Raw genomic sequence first — 23,217 nt, 5'->3', positions numbered from 1 at the left:
CTCTAGAAGTAAAATAACAGCTGTCATTTTTTGCAAATGAGGTTATGGAATGAAGAGTTTGTGCACGTGCAAGATGAGAAGAGGGAAAAGATGAAACCTTTTTTTTTTAAGACAAAGCCAATGTATATTTTCAGAAAAACCCCTTTTAAAGAATTACAAAGGACAAATAGAACAACCCTTAGGCATAACTGCATGCAATGTACAGAAATAATGACTTATTATGAAGTGCTGTGGACTAATATTACACCTTGTGCTATTAAAATTGAGGGAAATACTCATAGACCAGCATTTTCTATGCATCTTGTTATGTGTTTTGTCAAGAAAATTTCATTAGAGGGTTCCAGCAGATAAAAGTGACCTCCAGGAAGCTCATAAAAGGATGTATCTCCACTTGTTAATTCTTGCCAACCTGAAAAAGATATGTCAGAAAAATGTCGACTATTGTGATAATTTTACATAACTATTTCAAAATTATTATTTAACAATTATTTTACATCCCATATCAACATTGAGACTGCTGTGTTGATTTGTTTTGTTTAAGAAGGAGATAAAAGACTCAAGAAAACTTCATTAACTAACTGATGAATTCAACAGGAAAATGTGTAAGTATAAGAGGAAAACCATTTAAGAAAAGTACCTTGTAAATCATATGGTTTATCATCACCCCCATTAAAGCAGGTAATATCACAAGAGAAGGGGATATCCATTTCTGGCTTCTCAAAACTGTGAACATAAAAAGTAGTCCTAAGACATTCAATAAGATACCCATAGTTGGAATTTGCTTTCACATACAAAATAGCTTTTTCGTTCTCCTCCAAAATCTAACAAAGTTCAGGAATTAGATTATGCAGAGCATCAGAAAAAATAGCACATCTGGAAGGTTCTTAGCTCCTTGCCCTACTGCAATTAGGTCTAAAATTGTAAAAAAAGAATGACCCGATAGTTAGGGGAGAAAAAGCTTCAGCCTGCAATAGAAATTCTCACCTCCCATAAACAATTATGTTACCTGCTTATATTCAAGTTCTAACGTTTCAGGGCTTTTCAGTGTCAGGTTCCTAAGACCAAAATGGGTCCCACATCCAACAGTATCGTTGTCTTTGCCAAGGTAAGAAACCTTAACCACTCAGCCACGTTGGCTGTCGTGTAGCACCCAGTGGGGACAGCAGTTAGGACAGAAGAAGCCTGGTTGCTCTCAAGGTGCCCAGAACACAGGGACTCTGCTTCTGGTTAGATTAGGGGATCTTGGATCAGGAGGCTGAATGCAGTGATCCTGAAGCATGATCAGCTGAGATTAGTAGCCTCAGAAAACAATAAAAGATGACAGAATATTCCCTTTTAGTGGCTGCTAACTTTGGATCCTCAGTAGAACTGTAATTCTACCATGACACGTTCACTACTGCAGCAACAGTTAGTTCACTATTGCAGTGGTTGATACTGGAAGCAATGTTTTCATCTAGGGCTTAAATACTAGAGAACAAGTAGAAAAACACACAAAGGAGAGAACTGTTTACTGTTTCATAATCTTTTTACAACAGAAATGAGAAAAAAATATGTAGAAAGAAAAACCCTGACATGATCACACACAAGTAAAAATGTAAAATACAAATATAATACAAAATTGTAAAACTTACGAAAATGTCTGAAGCACTTTAAAGTCTCCTTTAAAAGTAAGCAGCAGATGTTTCCTAATGTCCTCATTATGCAGAAGCTCAGAAGGAGTTCCTCCTACCGTTTGTAGATACTCAATAACTTCTTCATCTTTGGCATCAGATACAGAAATGGTTTTGATTGGAAGAATTGCTTCAGACTGTCAGTACCAGACAAAACAAATCAGGTGTTGCATATAATATACTTTAAATGATCTTTTAATTAAAAATCATTTTAGTAAAAAGTACAATAATTCTTCATCTCCAAAATACAATAGCTGATTAACATCCACAGAGAACACTTCTTGGAAAGGGTTAGTAAATTTACAAATTATGACTGAGCCAAATATCTTCCAGGTCTGAAACTTCCAAAGACAAATAACCATCAATTCAATTTTGTTCAAGTTTGACTCTTACTATTGAAATGCACTTAATAAAATAATCTGTTTAAGAGAAAGAAAAGCCTAGCAGTGAACATAAACCTGACTAATGTAGGACCGAAGAGACCAACTGATTATGGAAATTTGCGGGAATAACAATTGCTTCCATGAATCACCAGCTCATACTAAGGATTGCTAAGAAGCCCCCAAAACAGAAGAATGGAAACAGCAAATGCTGACTGAGGACAGGAGGACTGGGAAAAAGTCACTTCACTGCTGTTTTCCTGAGAAAGATTAGCAGAGCCAGCAGAACCTGAGAAGAAACTGATTAAAAATCCAACAACGAGCAAGGAGGGAAAGAAATTAAATGGACAAATGTACAGAGGATTGATGCAAGTGGTTTACGAAAGACTAGGTTAAGACAGTTATTTCACATGTTACAGAGAAGGGAGAGCCACTTAGTATTTTGGTTTGATTACTTTTTAAGCCAAAGGCCATATTAAATAACACAATATTCAAAAAAGGTAGCATTAGCTTAAGGACACTGTTCTCCTAAGGCTAAGGTTAGCTAGCAGCAGTGAATATTGTGTAGTGCAAAGTTCTGCATCCACCTCAGAAACAATTTCCTCTAAAAAAAACTTTTCTCCATAGATTCTGAAGCAATGCTCATCTTGTATTAAAAGTAATTTGCAGGTCACACTGTCAAATGTTATTTTTACTCTTGATAGCTGATGTACTGTTTTGTTTCATATTGTTAATGATTCTGCAACTTACATTTGGGGCATGTGCCCCTGATACAAAAAGATGGACTGGCTCTAGTCCATACTTTTCTTTCAAATGTAGTGCAACTGCAAAACTCAGGTAAGATCCAAAACTGCAGTGGAAAGAGAAATTAAAGCAAAGTAAGCAAAAACATACATAAAACCTGGAAAATGTAAACATAGTTTGAATTTCAGTGCTAACTGCATATCTTGAACAATTACTGAAGCCATATATGACATATAAATTATAATGAAATTCATTAATTGACATGAAGTGTATTCCTACACGGTCTAGTTTTACAAATCAAACTTTTTCTTAGTCTTTCTTTTAGTAGTTTACTTAATTTGCAATAAGAACATTTATTTTGAATACTTTGGACTAAACATTCTTCAAAATCTGTGTTTCACGAATGGTTCACCCCCCTGCATTCATATAGATCAAGAACAGACACAAATATGAAAAATAAATGCCATAATAAATTATAATTTATCAGAAACACATGTTCAGATGTTGTACCTGAAGCAATAAATAAATAACCAGAGTCTTTGAGAGCAACAGCATGTTTTAAGATGACTTGACAAAAGATCTTTGCAGAAGCATATTTTCCTAAAATTTTTGCAAATAAAACCAAGAAACTGTCTACTCAACGAGTTCAGAGACAGAAGCTCCTTCACCAGGGCATCTACAAATGTATATATTTTTACCTGTGACCAAAGAATGCAAATGGTTTCTCTTGCAATTCTTTTACCAAAACACTTGTAACCTCGTTAACCATGCTTGTCATGTCTTTAGCAAAAGGCTCATTAAGGCGAGTTTCTCTTCCAGGATACCTTACGCAGAACACTGCAAGAGGTGGAGGAAGCGAGAGAAAAGGATTCTAGTTATTTCAAATAGATACAGTAAAATAATTTTAATTTTTTTAATTATTATGCAGAATATACAGGTTATTTAAATTAATCCTTCTTACAGTTGATACTATGTTTTTGCTATTGCTGCAAATGTGTTTTAATCCTATGAGAGATTAGGTTTCCATCCCTTCCTTTACTCACAAATTGATCCGATTTACTCTCCAGTTGATCTGATTGATAAGTGCCTTGGCCAGAATCCACAAGGTCTTGATTTCAGCTGAGGTTTGAAAGCAACTTTATTACTTTATTACTATTAAGGTTAATAACAACCACAAAATCATTAATTTCAATAATAGTAAGTTAAGGAGTGTGTAAAATACATCCTTCCAAGGGCAGCATTAGAAAGTTAGACTGTATTAGCATTGTACATAGTAATTATATTGTAATATTGTAATTAATGTACATAGTAACAGAACATTACACATAGTAAAATGTGTAATCATAGTATACACTGATAGACATTTATGTTTATTTATATTTATACGGAAGGACATTTTACATACTTTTATTATATTCCTTTCAAAATTGGGGATTTTCCTCTCACTGTTTAGTGAAAGTTAGGAATGAATAGATCAGAAAAAAATGTTGATTTTCCAAACTCTCCTTGACATAATGCATACTGCTGAACTCATGTGGAAGTAATGGGTCAGACACAAAGTATTTTAGAACAGAATAAACCACTACCTAATACGATACTAGCAGCGCAGAAATGTTTGCATCTTCTGTACTTTCTTTCTGCAGAAACCATCTGTGAGAAACCATGCTACACCCCGATGTTACTCATCTGTGTCTGCAGTTGCTCCTAGGCTATTTTCTTAGTAACTTTGTTGGAAGTAGTTCCAGTGGGAAGAACCCTCTTTTCTTTCTTTCTTTCTTTTTTTTTTCTGTTTCAAGGAAAATTTAATGTGGCTCATGCAACTGCTTACCAGAAAGCATATGAGCATTTAGAGGACTGGTACAACTGCAATGGCAATGCTTGTAAATATGAAATTATTTTTTTCTCTGTGGAAGGTCTGTAAAATGGCCTTGGTCCCTCTTCAAATCGTTTAAGCAATGGATCTTTTTTACTGCTGATATAGCTTGGGAGCAATGAGAAATACTTTATAGCGTAACTTAAAGTCATTTCACTATTACAAATTCATAGTTTGAACTTCAGTTTTGATACAAGAAGTGCAAACAATGGATAACAGATACTCTGTGCAGCCTCTCAACATTAAAAATGGTTCTCATATCTTCACCGTTACCCTGGCATGTGTATTATGTTTGTGAATCATAACAATAGGTTCTGAAGCAGTCAACTATACTATAGTCTTGTGAAACTTAGCTCTGAGGATGTAACCTTTAAACCTAGCCAAATATAACTTGATGCAAAGTGGTACAAAAAATGCACCCTGATGGAAATGCGAGTTCCTAATGAATGCTAGTTCCATCCTTTCTGGAGAAGACCCATTGGACAAAGATTGCAGTGATCTCAAGAATATTATTTTCCATTCAAAAAATTGGTCTACTGTGTATTTCAGACTTTCTTAACTTGTACTTTAACTACAAAAATTACAAACCTTCAATTGAGTTGCTTAATAGTTTGCCCCACTGAGCAAGTGGAGAAGTACCACCTCCAGCCCATGGAAAACAAATCAGTCTACAGAGAGCATTTGGCCTTTTGTGCACACAAACAATCAGCTTCTCCATTCCTAAAAAAACCAAAACCAACAAGGAAATAGCATTTTGTTCTAGAACAGGACTCTTCAGGTATAGGAAAACTAGATTGAATTAAGTGTACATTTAAACAACGGCCTACAATATTTTCCATCATCAGAACTGCTTGTGTTACAACAACAATTTGTTAGATATGAGGTAATCTTCCTGCAACAGTGTAAACCAGTTCTGCTTTTACAAATGATGATGGAATAATATTAGGCAATACCCTCAGTTAATTTTTTCTCAGTCACCAACCACAACAAATATTACAAACAGCAAAATAGAGTGCTACAGGATTTCAGGATGACCATTTAAAAAACTAGGCTTTTAGAATATACACAAAAATATAAGGTCTATCTAAAGAAATAGAAAATATAAGCACCACCTAGTTCAATGTTCTCTCTACCACAGTGGTAAAATAGATCTCTAGGGAACAGCAGGATTTCTTTATATACAGGAATCATCTATGAATGTTTCCTGGGTTCTGGTGTTGGACCAAGGGTTGGACTTGATGGTCTCGGATGTCTTTTCCAACACGGTTGATTTTATGATTCTATTAATTACTCTTTCATGTATTTTTCCTGTTTCCCCTTAAATTCCTGTGACCAGTTGGCATCTACAATGTCCTCTTGCAATGAGTTGCACAGCTCTACTATAAAGAATGATGCATAAAGAATTATGTCCTTTTTTGTTTTTAATCTGACTCCTAAAAATTCATTTGATGGACACAGGGTAGAATAGTAAAGAGAGTGAATAGTGCATCCCTCAGGGTTTGCCACTGAGCATTTTTAAGGTTTTCTGTCATTCTGTCTCTGCCCTCCGTCACCTGAATGAAAAGGCCTGGCTTGCTTAGGTATTCCTCATATGGCACTAATGACCATCATCACTGCCCATCTCTGGACTACTAATTTTGTTATTTTCTTTTAAGATGGTGGAGTGAACAGAGGCACATTCAGCTTTATCACAGCAGCTTTAGTATTTTCATTTAGTGACTCATAGAAGTAACAGCTGAAGCAAGATTTATAAGTACTCCCTCCTTCTTCCCAAGAAGGGAAAATAGCATTGAAGATGCCAAGTTCATTGTCTCTTAACGTCATATACTACCTTTACTGTCTGAAGAAAAAAAGCAATTCTCAACCATTTCTATACTTCTTTCCCAATTTTCATGTTCTTTCGAAAGAACCTGGGAACAGCATGTGCAACAGAAATACTTGGTGAAGATAAATTCATTAGAAATATATTGATAAATAATTTTTATGAAATGCAACCATTAGGATAAACTCCCATTTCTTGTTAAAAAGATTGAAAAGAAATACTAATTAGGGGATAACAAGCAGCAAAATTCCATTTCTGAAATGCTGCAAATCATTAAGGGTGTTATTTCTTGCCTTGAAGGCAGCTTAGTCACCATAAAATACATATGTGCCTACATGCAGTCTTTTTTCTCTGTACAAAAAGTTTGAGAAATGTAACCAGACCAGAATAAGGAGCAATTCAGACCTTAAAACTACATAATACAAGCAAGGCAGAAGAAAACTGATGCAAATGTTGCTGTGGCAGTTGCTTGATTTTCACGTGTTTAAACTGAGAAGTTTGTCAACATTTGTTAAGAATCTCTTCAAAGAAACAATAGGAAGAACAAGCAAAAGAAAACGAAAAGTGTATCAAAAATCATGGGACAGACAATTTGAGCTTAAAAGTAGCTGAAGGATAGTGGAACCAGTGCTGCAGAAGACATAATCCCTCTGAAGGATTAATTTAGCTTCAGTTAGTTCCATTTACACAGTCGCATCTTCCACAGAAAGGCACAAAGCCTCAAACATTTTTGAAGCCAGTGTTTTAACTTAATGGTCAAATAGCAAGAGAAAAATCTCTTAAACTATTCCAAAGGCAATATAAAAATTTCAAGCATGATAAAGAAGCACATTTAGTCAAAGTCCTTAGATTATTAAAAGATACATCACCAGTCACTGAGAACCTTTCCCACTTTATAGTTATACAGATTTATCCCATCACCATCCAGCTTATTTTAGACACAAATACCTGAACAGTTGGGAAGACCACCAGTGCCAGGAAATGACAGCCCGAGGGTGGATCCACTTCTCTGCGCTGCACAGCAAGAAGCTGCGCACCCACCTGCTTTTAAGTCTTTTCTGGACTCAAGGGGAGGAGCCCACACCCAAAAAAGGGCAGGACACAGCATCCCAGAAGGCAGATAGAAGCATCATGTGTTAGATGTGACACACAGAATTTGGCAGAAATATAAGGAAGGCACACCTCATTAATCCCCATGATTTAGAACGCACAGGTTGGCATGCCCATGACAGAACAGAAGCTGTAGCAGTTTCAATACACGGGGGCCCACAACCTCGCTGACAAAAAAGCCCACATAAAAAGAGAAGCCAGCCTTTTTCAAGAACTATATCCAGAAGGACAGCACTCACACCTTGGCTGCAGAGTTTTATAGTGTTCTGAAAATGCTGATGTAGGAGGCCATCACATGATTTGATTAAAACACTGCACTTGTTATTAGGCCAGTTGCAATTTCTGCAAGTTGAAAGACAGCATTTCCTGAACTATGCACTGTGGTTACATATGCTATGGTTACATACTCATTTCATGTGAGCTACCATGTTATGCTCCTGGTGACCAGATGCTGTCAGTATCCTAAAAACATCAGTGTATTTGTAACTGCATTTGTAATACTAGGAAGACTGGCTTTCCCCCACCCCCACCCCATTTTTCTTTTTAGTGTTACTCTACCAAGAGTATCAGTGACAATAATAATAAAAATATTCACAAACAGTGATAAAAACTAAATAACCTGAGTGCCAAAATGAGTTTTGATGCTTAACTTGGACATGTAGGCAGAACTACTTTGTGCTTTTCACACTATTCTTAATTCTTATACATTTCTCTTCATCATATCTAGGAAACTGAAAAATCTACAGTGTTAAGAGAAAAGCCTACCTTTTGACCAGCCAGTCATTGAGCACTGCTCCTTTCCCAAACGAGGTCTTCAGTCTTCTACTCATTTCTAATTTCTGCTTTCCTGGGGAACCTTAAATCAACCCTTGTGGCTGCAGGCTCTGCAGTGAGGGTTGGTCCCATGCCCTGCAGCTGCCACTTCCAGAAGCCAAAAGTACAAACTCACAGTACTTTTATGTTGTAATTCAAAGGTTTTATAGTATATTCTGTGTTGCAAGGGACCCACATGGATCAAGTCCAGCTCTTCAAGTGAATGGCCCATATGGGCATCAAACCCACATCCTTGATGTCAATAGCACCATGCTCTAACCAACTGAGCTGTGGAGTACAATGAGGCGCACCTGTGCTTTGAAGGTAGACGATTTAAAGCATCTTATATTGGCTAGTCCTGACTTGTGCTGCTGTGCCCAATACTGCTTCTCCATATGATATATCTGCTAGTAGAGGTATTTGATTATGAAGTACAATTTGTAATAAAGTACCTAATACGCTTTGTTTATTCCTACCTCAAATTATGCCAACAAAATAATCTGACACCCAACGTTAATGTTACAAAAGCCAGCATCAGGCCCAATAATAATATTCCTAAAAGTAATAAATACTACTGGAAACAATTATTTCCTAACTAAAGCTGAAAATAAAAGAGGTTAAGAATAAGATTTTGGAAGTATAACATTAATCAAATAGCAGTCTATTTCCTTAAAAATAATGAAATGACAATTACTTGGTTTTGTTTGCCTTCTAATTTTTTCTTTGAGTCAAATGACTAGAAAATTTGTTGGTTTTCATATAAAACATGAAAATTTTTAGAAATTAAGTAGTTCCAGGAGATGCCACTTTTATCCAAAATTATACTTGGTCTTTCCAGGGCTAAAGGTAAAAGAGGGTTTCACAGAACTGATTTGTCAACTTAGCACTAGTATACAGAGTAGAGTAGACTAGACTGTTTCAGTTGCAATGGTCACCTCATCCAACTGCCTGACCAATTCAGGGCTGACCAAGTTAAGGCATGTTAATAGGGATTGTCCAAATGCCTCTTAAACACTGACAGGCTGGGGGCATCAACCATCCCTTTAGGAAGCCTGTACAATCTAAATCTCCCCTGGCACAGCTTTGAACCATTCCCAAATGTCCTGTCACTGGATACCAGAGACCAGAGCTCAGCACCTCCCTCTCCTCTTCCGCTCCTCAGAAAGCTGTAGAGAGCAGTGAGGCCCCTCAGCCTCCTTTTCTCCAAACTAGACAAGCCCAAAGTCCTCAGCCGCTCCTCAGAGTACATTCCTTCCAGCACTCTCACCAGCTTTGTTGCCTTCCTCTGGTAACAAAGGCAACATCCTTGGATGCATTCAAGGACTTTCACAACCTGCTTAAACTGTGGGGACCAGAACTGCACGTAGAACTCCAGCTGAGGTCACACCATTGCTGAACATAGTGGGATAACCACTCTTTTGGCCAGATGGTGATGTTGTGTGTGATGCACAAACCCCAGGATGCAGTTTGCCTTCTTGGTTGCCTGGGCACACTGCTGACTCCCTGACTCCCCTACACTGAGCCTGCTGGCAGCCAGCACCCCCAGATTGCTTTCTGCAGGGCTGATCTTCAACCACTACTTTCTTAATTTATGCTTGTGCCCGGCATTACTCCATGCTAGGTGCAGAATCCGTCAAAGTGACTTGTTAAATTTCATCCTGGTAACCATAGCTCAGTGCTCCAATCTCTATCCAGATTCCTCTACAAGGCCTCTTTTACCTCTAGGGAGTCAACAGCAGATTCCAGTTTGGTATCATCAGCAAACTTGCTAGTGGTACATTCCGCTCCTGCATCCTGATTGTTGATAAATATATTGAAGAGAACTGGAACTAGAACTGAACTCCGCGGGACAGGCCTGGTGATCGCCCGCAGCGATCGCCTGCAGCCATTCAGTACAACCCTTTGAGCTCTGCCTTTCAGCTGGTTCCTCAGCCAATGCACCGTGAACTCCCACCAAAAGCCTTACTATAATCCAGAAAAGATACATCCATGGCCTTCCCTTAATCCACTTAGGTGGGCGATCTGCCTGTTGATTGCATTATTCTTTAAATGCCTTTCAGTAGTACGCAGTATAATGTTCTCCATAATTCTTTTAAGAACTGATGTTAGACTAACAGGTCTGTAGTTCCCCAGGCCTTCTCTCAGGCCCTTTTTATGGAAATAACATCAGCTGGGTTCTAGTCAAACTTCCCAGCCTCTCAAGACTTTTGGCAGACCAAGAGGGGTCCTGCTATAACATCCACTAGCTCCTTCAGTACTCCAGGATGAATCTTTTCAGACCCTATGGAATTCATGTTTAGAAAGTCATGGTTAGTAAGCTGATACATCTGGTCCCCTACAATTTTAGTGTTCATAAATGGAAAGTCTCTGATTCCACACTCGTGGAACTCATGCTTCTCTAACTCAGGCAGTCCAAGGTCTATCAGTATTATTAAATACCAAGGGAAAAAGGCATTGAATGCCTCTGCTTTTTCTTCATCCCTATTAATCAGATGACAATCTTCACCAAGAATTGTTTTCTTTAGACCTCCTATTGTAATCAATGTACTTGAAAAAGCCTTTCTTGTTATCTGAACTGGCCATTTTCAATTCTAAATGAGCTTTGGCCTTTTGTGTCTTCTCCTTGCTTACACAAACCACAATCCTATACTGTTCCTGCAAAGCCTGACCCCACTTCCAGAGATCACACAATTTCTTATTCCTTTTGAGGCCCATGAGTAGTTCCCTGTTCAGACAAGGTGGTCTTCTGCCCCACTTGCTTTACATGACTCAGTGCAATGTTGTTCTTAAAGACTGACCAGTACTTGTGGACTCCTAAGCCATGAACACAAGATTTCCAGGGTATTCCCATGGACTGTTTCTGCTAGCATTGCCACCCTCAGATGATGCCATACCAACCTTCAGCTTCCCTGCTTTAATCTCGTTATTTCCTTCCCCCCATCAATTCTTCTTTAAAGCTCTCTTGATCCATCTCCCCAGTTTATGCCCAGAGACACATCTCCACCTCAGGACAGGTGGATCCCACCAGGCCCCAGCATAGCTTGCCTCTTGAATGTTCCTCCATGGTTTAAAAACCCAGTTATGGTGAATGCCGTAGTCCGGGAGTCAGGTATTGATATTCTGGGCTCACCTGTTTCTTCCAAAGTCTCTTTCCATTACTGGGAGGACTGAGGAAAACATTACCTGTGCTCTGGAATTTTTTAGCATTCTTTCCAGGGCTCTTTTTATCGTCATACTGTTTGTACCCATGTGAAAGAACATGAGTGAATAGTAGCATGAAGGTTGTATTAGGCTGTTCAGTCTTGTGGTGATATCCCTAATTTGGGCCCCAGGGAAGCAGCAAACTTCTCTGAAAAGAGGGTCTGGTCTGCAAATGAGTGCTTCCAGTCACCAGTGCCCATAACTCACCATTGTTTCTTCTTGGTGCATGTCTTAATGCAAGTTTTATTGCAAGAGGTTGATCTCTCTGACCTTGACAAGATTTTGTACAAGGGTCTTGTACCTGTTCTGTCAGGGTATCTTAGAGGGTAAGGAGGGGTTTCTTTTACCACTCTGTCCTGTAACATTGTTCCACCCCTCCTTCCTTCTGGTGCAAAGCAGATCCAGGACCTGCCTCCCTAGTGGCCATGCTGAGCTGCTTTCCACATGTCACAGATGGCAGACTATGGTTCCACTGATTAATCTCCCTCTCAAACTACTGAATGCTCCTCAGAAGTTTCTCATCCTTAAAGCTTTCTTAGTTGCTGTTTTATGGCAATTTTCAGTCTCTTTTGGACTACAATAGAAACATAAATGGATGTAATGGTAAGTCAGGAAAGTATGACTTTCAGAAATCATAAAGAAATAGTGCAAGAGTAGATTTTTATCCTGTTGTTATTAATACCAAAAACTCACCAATGTAATTCTTGTTTAAGGACAGAAACGTTGCTTGGTTAGTTGCAATTCACCAATAGTCATTTAATATGACTCATTTTGAGCACATATAGATCCCTGAAGTAAAATAACAAAGAAGCATGTGTTTCTCAGTTGCACACCTAGGATTTAAAGAACCATGTTGTGTATGTTGCTTAATAAAGATTGACATTTATTACTGACAGTTGTGAAATACATTGGATTATATGTACTGTGAGCAGTGTAATTTGTTTTCTCCTCAGTCCTTATTTATTGTCTTTGATTATTTATTATTTTAACAAATCTGCACAGTTTTAGCACCTTTACTGCAACTATACTTCATTTCCTAGTCAATCAACTTCAAAGGATAAAAGTAAGGATGCACTTAGATCTTTCTCTTAAAAATGATCATTAGCTGCGTATATGAAGAGACGTGAAATTAAGCAGATCTCACGCCATCCAAAGGAAAGCAGGAGTAACCCTCATCTCTATAGAAGTCGTGGGACAGAGACAGTCAAATGAATCCCAACTTATTATTACTCTTAAGTATGACCTCAGAGGATTATACACAAGAAATAAAACAGAAGCCATGCAGATTAAACATGGAGGGAACAGTGGATTTTGCAGAAGGGAAGACTTAATTCAGAGATGTATTAGCAGGATCTCCTGGAGAGATTTGAAAAGATGAGTGACACCAGAGTATTGAAGAGATCTCACTTGGAATTCTGCCTATAGTATTGTTAAGATTCTTCAAGAAAGGTGAATTCAAACCAGATCTGATGCAAGGCAAGGCTAGAAAAGAGAACCTATGAAAGAGGATACATTACCTTTTACAAATACACTGGAAGATGATGGTGAGGGAAGTGAGGACATTCCAAGAAATGGTTAAGGTTGTTCATGTTCTAGCCATGGATAGAAATAAGATTTTTAACCACTGTACCCATCAGATTGTCCAACAGCTCCAGAAAAGCTGCCTGCTTTAAGCTGGACATTCAGGTTATTAAAGTGGTTCTAGAACGTGTATTTGTCATGGCTTGGTGAATACTTCCAGCGCCATGCACCTATTAGCTTGATGCAGGAATGAGTCTGTATGTCTGTGAAGATAAGCCAGCCAGTTGCAATGCTGCAAAATAGTCTCGTTAACAGAGAACTTTTTAATTTAACAAATAGAGGCCTTTGTATTATTGTATGTAATGCAAAGAACATGCACTGAGGTCAGTCTGCTAAGGTGTGCTGAGCAAGCAAGAAAATAAAATTCAAAAGTAGTCAGAGAAAACAGGAAGCCTGGAGGGACTAGAATACAGTAGAAAAGCTGACTTCCCAGTCTTACAAAGAGAAATAAAGTGTGAAAGTTAAATAAAAACAGTCAGTTTATATACAGGCCTGGCCACAGGAAATAAAAGAAAACAAAGTGGAAATCTCTGTTGCTGTCTCAGTAGAAGACAAACATGTGCTGACCTATCTGAAGCATCATAGTAATTGATAAAAGTGCTTCAATGGTACAACCAAAGAAATCGCTTCTTAGAAAGAACAAAACTCCACCAAGACCATTTTACCCCTGTTCCTGCCCTGTGGTCGGCTGGAGATGCAGAAATGTACAATGGCAAGATCCCAGCTTCCTGGGATCCTCTTCCAGAGGAGAACTGCCTAGTCTTTCTCCTTGCAGCAAACTCTATAACCACAGAAATGGTGTCTGGGTTCAAAAAACCAGATTTTATAAGAATTAAAATGCTAACAATGAACCTTCAAATAAATCTGTGCAGGAAACATACTCTCAGCTGCCTCAGCCCCCATGGCAGTCTTTAAACTTCTACCTAAGGGTGCTCAGATGCTCCCTGTCTGGGCACTCTACAAAAGTCACCATTAATGTAAAGTGCGACAGTCTTAGCAATGCAAACTGCTGTTCAATCACAACTTCCCACAGTAGCAGGGTCAGGCATACAAAATGATAAACCCAAAAAAACTCCATATACTATTGGCTCAGATACATCACACAGCTTAGAAACTAAATTTTAGTCTCTAATTTTGGAGACTCATTTAGAGCTTTAGGACAAAGCTCACTCTACAGAGATTCTTTCAGTCAGAAAAGACACCTAAAATACTCAAGGCAGGGATGCAAATTTCAGTACCTACTACTGTAGAACAAGAGCACATGACATGGTCAGTTGTACAAACACTCCCCCCTTCTCTCTCTGTCTTTCTGTAAAGCAGAGTCACATAAGCTGCCAACACTCAGTCAGCCAGTGAGACTGAACAGCAGTGCTAATTTGATGAGAATTTGTGTGCCATTCAGCGTTTGACCCACTCTATCTGCCACATAAATTAAGTGAAAAAAGTGGGTTTATCCCATTTACTTCCATCACCATGCACAAAACTATGTCCTGGAAAAAAAAGGGGAAGGATGACCATAAGCAACTGAACAGTGCATCATATCTTCAGATGCTCTAAACCAGACAAGGCTTGTTTTTCTTTCCTTCACAGTTGCTGGTGTTGTCCCTGTCAGCAACTCTTGATGCTAAACTGACAAGAATCTGGAGAACTAATACTTTGCAGAACTGCTACTCTGGAGAAACAGCAGCTTCAACAGGAAATCCCTCCATCTCCCACCATTGCTTCTGGTGGGAGACAAAATCAAAAGGGAGGGAGGGAAAGTGAAAGGACATAGCAGGTTACGAAAGAGAGAGTTCTGCTTTCCCAAAAGTAATAGTAAGCAAAGTAGCATCAGGACTTACAAGAATAAAACACGAAACCTAGTAGGGTACAGAGAGACCCTGCTTAGAGAGAGAGGCATAAATGCCATAGGTAATGGGAATCTGCTCCTTTCATATCCTGTACATAGAAGATACACATAGCACAGAGAACACTGGCACTACACTTTTACCACAGCAATCCAGATCTTGCAGCAGGATGATCACATGCACACTCTACTTCCACTCTAAAAGAAATAAGGACATGATTAAAATAGGCATGGTGTTTATAGATATCAAGGTTTAACCTCATAATGCAGTAGTACAGAATGTTTTCAGTGGACTTGTCCATTTCAAGTTGATTACCCAGTGACAAGCAGTAGCTGCAAAGCTCCACAGGGCTATGCCTGCTCTTTAAACACAAATATTTTCATGAGAGGATAGTGAAATTCTCATGCCTGCTCACTACCAACTCTCTCAATCTGAAAGTTCTGCATTCATTACTGGCTTTCCAGCATCCTACGGGTGATGTTGTCCCATCAGTTGGAACTAAATTCCTGTGTCCAGACCTATTGGGTCCCCATCAGAAGAGGAAATTCAGTAGCAAGGACTCCAGGAAAACCATTCCAAGTGTTTTTTTTCCTCACACAAGCAGAAATGTGCTAATAAGGAATGGAAACAAATAAAAGAATCCCTCAAAAATCAGTAATGGGGCCAGGTTTCTTAGTCATAGCATGACCTACAGTAGTATTTGATGGCAATAGGAATAAAACCATATTCAAAATCGATTATTGCCTTTGCTCCAAAGAAAGCTGTTGTAGGGAAGGCAAGTATGGGGTGCAGAGAAACTGTGCAGTTTAGACAGTAACCTAAAGGAAAAACATAACTTAGATGTAGATTTGTTATCAGTTTTGTCTGATCTTGCTGATAATGAAAGAGACAATCTTTCCCTTCCCAGCATCTCGGAGTGTAGCATTCTACACTCATGTTTTTATCAGCACTAGCTACTACATATCTCTGTAGTAAGAGCACATTGTTTAAAATAATGAAATATGAAAAAAAAATGAAATAAAATAAATGAAATAAAAGATTAAAATAAAAGGTGAAAACTAATACTTATCCTGTAGTTTAGTTTTCACCAACATCAGTCAGCTGACCCTATACAGTACATCCTCCCGCTAAAAAGGAAAGGAGCCTTTTTGCAAGCTTGGACCTGCTTAATCCAGTTGGACAGGTGCATGCTGATATTACATATACAGCCCCAAGGTTTGGATGTAAAAGACACTACTGTGCCAACCTAATGGAGTAATTTGTCCTTAAGAATTATTTTAAAACTCTTCCTGAAACAAAGAACCTGCAGAGTCTGTCTTACTGGCTTAAAGATACATTCATCTGATCTAATTTTCATTCAGGAAAAAAAAAAAAAAAAGCTGTACAGAAGAATTACTAAATGAATAAATAATCTTCTTTGGAGGATATTCATCAGAATCTGGATTTATTTGAAATAACATATCTGGTTAAGAAAATGTCTTTTTTTATTTCTCTTGTTTTTTACAAGGCAGTAGTTTTTTTAAAAAAGGATTATTTCTAAATTGTCTTTATATTTTCCTCTACTTCCACCTATTGGCCTTAAACCTAAGATCTACCTTAGACCCTATTACAATAAAGAGAGGATATATAAGACTTCTTCTACATAAACAAGCTTTTATTTTATTAACTATAAATTTTAAGTTAGAATTGTGATCTGATGAATTAATGGCTGACAAATCTGCTTTAGAGTGTTCACAGTCAAAAAGAATGTTTCTTTCTAGAACTATTGGCAAAGAAGTGGTTCAGTGTGAGAAAAAAAACAAAAAAACCCTGTATTTTAAGAAAGTATTTCCTGGTTTATATTCTCTTTACATTTAGAATTATGAAAATAAAATTCTAGTTCTATAAAGAGCTGTATAAAAGATTAAGAACTATTAGTTAAATCTAGTTCTATAAAGAGCTGTATAAAAGGTTAAGAACTATCAGTTAAATCACAGAGTAATTTAGGTTGAAAGGGACCTCTAAAAACCATATAGTCCAAGTCCTGTCTTGTTAGGTGTTGAGTATCTCCAAGGATGGAGACTCCATAAGCTCCCTAGGTAACCATCTTCCACTGATTCAGTCACACTTACACTGAGGATATGTTTCTTTCTATCTAATTCCTTGATGTGCCTTGTATCTGCAAGTCTTTTTTCTTTTTGCTGAGTATATCCAAGAAGTGTCTGGATCTGTCCATCCTCTGCATATCCTTTCATTAGGTAGGTGAAGACATCCTCATTTAGCACTCCCTTCTTAAGACAAAACCCTTTATCTCAGACTCCTTGAGCACCACAAACCCCAGTCATGATTGCAGGGGACCCTGCCACACTCACTTCAGTATCTCAACATCCTTCTAATACAGCAGAATTAAACACGGACACAGATTGTGGTATACCAAAGAAATTTCTGATTATTTTTCAAACATGGTTTGGAGACATAGGCTTTCAGGGCACGATGAGCTTTTACATGAGCTTTATGCATTGCCATGGCATCACCTTACAGTAGGTGGACAAGTACTAATTGAGAAGTACATTTGAAAACACAAGTGACAACAAAACTACTTTTGGACTGACCAGATACTAAGACAAATGGACCAACAGCCCCATCCTGCAGGGAACATAAAGCCAAAGGTAAAGAAACATGAAGTGCCTGCAGCAGAGAGTTGTTTTGATATTTCCCCAAGGAAAATATATTGTACAGCACACAGTCTAGAAATCTGTAGAATGAGTCTTTGAGAACGGCAGGAGTGTGGTATTTGCCAGTGGGACAGCCCGGGACCAGAGAAGTTTCTTGGGTATCTCAGCACTTGTAAATTCTACATCCTAGACCCATCCCATTTGGGCATACATGAGTTAACTGCTTGTCTGCAGATTCTGGAAGCCAGGCAGAAAGCAGCCCTATCCCCAGAAGGCAAGTAGAACCAAGTCTACTTACAGAATTTAGATTTTAGGTATTCTGTTCACCTCCCACCAATAACTGTAGAAGTGGAATAGTGAGCTGAGAGTCTAATGATCCACTTCACTGGTAGGTACAGAGTCTGCAGTCAAAGCCACTGGATTGCTTACAGCTAGGCAGGCATCTGAGAAGCCTTAACAAGTCAGGGCATCAACGACTTGGTATCTGCAATCCTGCAATAACAGAGCTGGCAGACTGTAGGACAGTTAGGCAATGTAATTCTCTACTGATTTTATCTTCACAAGAGGAATGAAGTTTGTGCAGCTGATGGATACCAGTATGTCTCAGTGTCCTAAACATTGTTGTTGAAATTTCTGTTTCTGTTGAAATTTTTTTCAACAAGTAGAAATGTTTTATTTCTGCAGCTTTATCAGTACCTTACACATTACTATATCATATCTGTTTGGTCACTGTCGTGGTTTGATATAGTAATGTGTAAGGTAACATCTAAAAGCTGCAGCAGAAAATAAAAAAAAAGTCATTACCAAATGAAATTCTGTCCTCCAGAAAGCTGTACTAATCTCTTTACTCAGTCTTGAAAAAAATGTGGAAAATTATTACAGAGAAAATTACTTGTGGGAGACTGCAGCTGATATGCTCACAGCATCAATAATAAAAAACTGTTGAAATAAATGATTAAAATGAAACACAACATGCATTCCCCATTTTGCTAACTGGACCTTCCAGGATGTTGAAACTGCAAACATACAGACTACGTGGATGCTTCAAAAGTGAGTGTGACAATATAATCTCCCCTCCTTTCCTACTGTCTCTGCTGTCAGTCTGGTTCTGCTGCGACACAATTGCATACCCTTTGCTCAGATTTTTTAGGAAATCATTAAATTGAGAGAAAGCTCCATAAAGAAGTCCACAGAGTTGAGCCATTAAATGTAAGAGAGATAAAATTTGAGATAAAGGATGCTGAGATAGGGCCAGGTAAGAAGCTCAAGAGGAAGAACATCCATGTGGAAAGATGGTTAATATCTCAAGGGAAAAAATTAGGTGGAAGACAGGCTGGATGAGGGGATTGAATGTGCCCTCAGTAATTTCACAGTTGGGTGGGACTGTCAGTCTGCTGGAGGGTAGGGTCTGGACAGCCTGGATCAATGGGATGAGACCAATGGTGCAAAGTTCAATAAGGGAAAGTGCTAATTCACACCCTTGGGTCACAACAACCCCATGCACTGCTACAGCCTTTGGGAAGAGTGGCTGGAAAGCTGCCTGGAAAAGGACCTGGATTTGCTCATCAACAGCCAGCTGAATACAAGCCAACAGTGTGCCCAGGTGTCCAAAAGGGCCAACAGCATCCTGGCTTGTATCAGACATACTGGGGTCATCAGGACTAGAGAAGGGATCATCCCTCTGTTCTCAGCATTTGTGAGGCCACACCTCAAATACTCGGTTCAGCTTTGGGCCCCTCACTAGTAGAAAGACATTGAGGTGCTGGAGTGAGTCCAGAGAAAGGCAATGAAGCTGGTGAAGGGTCTGGAACGTAAGTCCTATGAGGAGTGTCTGATGGTACTGAGGCTGTTTAGCTCGGAGAAAAGGAGGCTTAGGGGGGACCTTATCACTCTCTACAACTACCTGAAAGGAGGTTGTAGCAAAGTGAAAGCTTACCCTTTTCCATCTGATTAGTAAAGACTCTATAGGTGGTTAACATACTAAAACTCATTTAGTAGGGCATTAATCTTGACTATCTGTTGGACATGTTAACCACAAAGTAACTTCTTTCCATATAACTGCACATAGCAAGAGGTGACAGAACAAAGTGGCCCGGGAAAGGAGAGTGAGATAGGTGTGTTGGTTTTGGCTGGGGTAGAGTTAATTTTCTTCACAGTGGCTAGTATGGGGCTGTGGTTTGGATTTGTGCTGAACACAGGGCTGATAAAATATAGAGATACTTTTGTTATTGCTGAGCAGGGATTACACAGACCCACGGCCCTTTTGTACTGCCACCACTGGTAAGGAGCTGAGAGTGCATGGGAAGCTGGGAGGAGGCACAGCCAGGACAAGCGACGCCACTTGACCAAAGGGATATTTCATACCGTATGACATCATGCTCAGTATATAAAGTGGGAGGGAAGAAGGTGGAAGCTGGGGGCATTTTGAGTGATGGCATTTGTTTTCCCAAGTAAATGTTATGGGTGACAGAGCCCTGCTTTCCTGGGGACAGCTGAACATCTGCCCATGGGAAGCAGCAAATTAATTTCTTGGTTTGCTTTGCTTGTGTGTGCATCTTTTGTTCTCCTTATTAAACTGTCTTTATCACAGCCCATAAGTTTTCTAACTTTTACTCATCTGATTCTTCCCCTGATCCCACTGGTGGGGAATTGAATGAGCAGATGTATGGCTGGGGTTAAGCCACAACAGTAGGCAATGGGAAGTCATTTTGGCACCAAAAGCATATAGTAGAGAAGCAAACTGAAGGTGCCACTGCTGCAGATGGAAAGAGGAAAGAAGTCAAGCAACAAAGCCTTGTTCACATTAGCTATGAGTGAGAATGATGACTTTTGTTCTGAGCATAGCAGGTTATGTCACAGAAAATATTTAATTTATGGATCTGGGCTGAGCCATAGCTTTTCAGTGCACACCACCCATGTACACATGCAAGTGTCAGAGACCCCTTCAGTGAGCCCAAGAGCAGTACTGGGCAGTTGTCTCTGAAAGTGGACACCTCATTAACCATGGCAAGTAGGACTGTGTGGGCCTCACAAGTCTTTTCCAGCATAAGTGGTGCTTCACCATGTGGTGAAATATTTGCTCTATGATGTGACAACTGCTCCAAATCCCACACGCTCTCACTGCTGGTGGTTTCCGACTTAATCCTACTCCTGTGAAGCTGCAAGTCACACCCCACAAGCCTCTCTCCCACACACCACTTTAAAAGGTGGCACAGAATGAGTCTAGTCCAGACCTGCTCCACAGAAACACCCTTGCAGATTCCTGAGCTACTGCCCACCCACAAAGCACTTGGGCCATCTACCCTGGGCAAGGAGCCCCCCAGGGCCAGCCAGGGCTTGCAGCTGGGCTCAGTCCCGCTAAGGATGCCAGTGGAGTTAAGAACAGAGCCCATGAGGGACAGCAGCTGGGAAGAGCCCATGCCCTCAGCACAGCCCCAGCCATGCTTTCTCCCCATGTCACAGAATCATAGAATACCCTGAGTTGGAAGGGACCCACAAGGATCATTGAAGTCCACTCCTGGCCCTACACAGGACCATCCCAAAAATCATACCATGTGCCTGAGAACATTGTCTAAGTGCTTTTTGAACTCTGTCAGGCTTGGTGCTGTGACCACTTCTATGGGAAATCTGTTCCAGTGCCCAACCACCCTCTGGGTGAAGAACCTCTTTCTAAGATCCAACCTAAACCTCCCCTGATGCAACTTCAGGCCATTCCCTCAAGTCCTGTCACTGGTCACCATAGAGAAGAGATCAGTGCCTGCCCCTCCTCTTCCCCTCATGGAGAAGCTGTAACTGCAATGAGGTCTCCCCTCAGTCTCCTCTTCTCCAGGCTGAACAGACCAAGTGACCTCAGCTCCCCTCAAGGCCCTTCACTATCTTCACTGCCCTCTTTTGGACATTCTCTAGCAGCTTGATATCTTTCTTATATTGCAGTGACCAAACTGCACACAATATTCAAGGTGAGGCCACCCCAGTGCAGAGCAGAGCGGGACAATCCCCTCCCTCACCCGGCTGGCGATGCTTTGCCTGATGCCCCCACGACACGGTCGGCCCTCCAGGGCACTGCTGACTCCTATTCAACTTGCCATTGATCAGGACCCTGAGGTCCCCGGCCTCTCGTTCCCCCGTCTATACACCCAACCAGGGTTACCCTGTCCCAGGCGCAGAATCCTGCATTTGCCCTTGGTAAGCTTCACACGGTTGGTGACTGCCCAACCCTCCGATTTGCCGAGATCTGTCTACAAGACCTTCCTTCCTCCGAGGGAGTCAACAGCTCCTTCCAATTTAAAGCTGCTCTTTTACTCGCCCCCTCCCCAGGGCCCCCGGCGCGCAGGGGGCGGTCAGGCCGCTCTCTGCTCCCACCCCCGCCTCGCCCCGCCCCGCGCGGCTTCCGGACGCGCTGGGAACTGGGGCAGAGGCGACGGCGGCGGCGGGAGCGGCGGGCAGGGCAGGCAGGGCTGGCAGCGAGCCGGGCGTGTGCAGGCCGGGGTGAGTGGTGGCCTCCGCCGACCTCTTTTCTCGGGGGTGCGCGGCGGCGGGGCAGAGGGGTGGGCTCGGCTCGGATCTCTCCTTATCCCCGGCCCCGTCCGTCCGGGGCTCTCCGGGGCAGCTCCCGGGTGCGGGCCCTGCGCTGCTGTACACAGGCAGTGGTGCGGCGGGCCCCGAGCTGCTGTACACAGGCAGGGGTGCGGCGGGCCCCGAGCTGCTGTACACAGGCAGTGGTGCCGCGGGCCCCGAGCTGCTGTACACAGGCAGTGGTGCCGCGGGCCCCGAGCTGCTGTACACAGGCAGTGGTGCCGCGGGCCCCGAGCTGCTGTACACAGGCAGGGGTGCCGCGGGCCCCGAGCTGCTGTACACAGGCAGTGGTGCCGCGGGCCCCGAGCTGCTGTACACAGGCAGTGGTGCCGCGGGACCCGAGCTGCTGTACACAGGCAGTGGTGCCGCGGGCCCCCCGCCCTGCTCGGCCCGGCCCGGGGAGCGCGGGGTCGGGGGGCGCGGCCGGGGCCGTCGGGGAGGGTCTGCGGGGGCGGTGAGCCGGGGCCGCCAGCCGGGCCGGGAGAGTGTTCCACCTTCCCCAGTTATCCTCTGGTCTCGGGCGGGTGTCCCAGGGCCGACTGGCTTCTCCTCGGGAAAGAAAGCGACAGTCCTCGAGCTTGTTAATATCGACATGCCGAGCATGGGCATCGTTTCCCCCTGTTAGGTGTGTGCCTCCCGTGGCTGCAAGCCAACAAGAAGTCCTCGGTCCAGGCTTTGTCGGGGGGTGTTTCCTGATATGTCTTTTAGCGTCTCTATGGCGGGAGCGGGGGAGATTTGTCATCCAACTTGAGTTCGTGAATAATCTGTTTGGTTGTGCTGCAGATCTGCATCATGGAAAAGCAAGTACTTGAATCCGCAGAGGAGAGGACGTTTCAGTACCAAGATTCTCTGCCATCCCTGCCAGTACCTCCTCTTGATGAATCTTTAAGTAAATACCTCGATGCAGGTAATGATAACGTGGCATGTGATGTTTCAGCCGGGCTGAA

The 23,217-nt window shown here is 41.2% G+C and overlaps 2 protein-coding genes across 6 annotated transcripts in view; one reads left to right on the top strand and one right to left on the bottom strand.

Annotated features, from left to right (window-relative positions):
- Positions 1-124: 124 nt before the first annotated feature.
- Positions 125-22,864, bottom strand: OLAH (oleoyl-ACP hydrolase). Its single transcript, XM_050334979.1, is given in 11 exon segments — positions 125-409; positions 638-723; positions 1,632-1,807; positions 2,801-2,900; positions 3,493-3,631; positions 5,256-5,394; positions 12,026-12,136; positions 12,139-12,187; positions 12,307-12,402; positions 13,860-13,975; positions 21,998-22,864. Coding segments are annotated over 11 exon segments (2,013 nt in total). The 3' UTR covers positions 125-275.
- Positions 22,089-23,217, top strand: part of CROT (carnitine O-octanoyltransferase) — a 24,298-nt gene continuing 23,169 nt past the window's right edge. For 4 of the 5 annotated variants that reach the window (XR_007631992.1, XR_007631994.1, XM_050339032.1 and 1 more), the window contains exons 1-2: positions 22,089-22,183; positions 23,054-23,177. Coding sequence is in view for 3 of the 5 variants with exons in the window: in XM_050339032.1 (XP_050194989.1) it covers positions 23,063-23,177 (115 nt within the window). In the remaining 2 variants the exon portion in view is untranslated. Of the gene's footprint in view, positions 22,184-22,781; positions 22,896-23,053; positions 23,178-23,217 lie in introns of those variants that run through there. The other variant, XM_050339093.1, reaches the window with a different exon arrangement.

This window comes from Myiozetetes cayanensis, unplaced genomic scaffold, assembly GCF_022539395.1.
Source record: "Myiozetetes cayanensis isolate MyiCay16 unplaced genomic scaffold, myiCay2020 scf1, whole genome shotgun sequence".
NCBI classification, from domain to species: domain Eukaryota; kingdom Metazoa; phylum Chordata; class Aves; order Passeriformes; family Tyrannidae; genus Myiozetetes; species Myiozetetes cayanensis.
The sequence above is the reverse complement of the archived record's forward strand: the minus strand, read 5'-3'. Positions and strand labels throughout refer to the sequence as shown.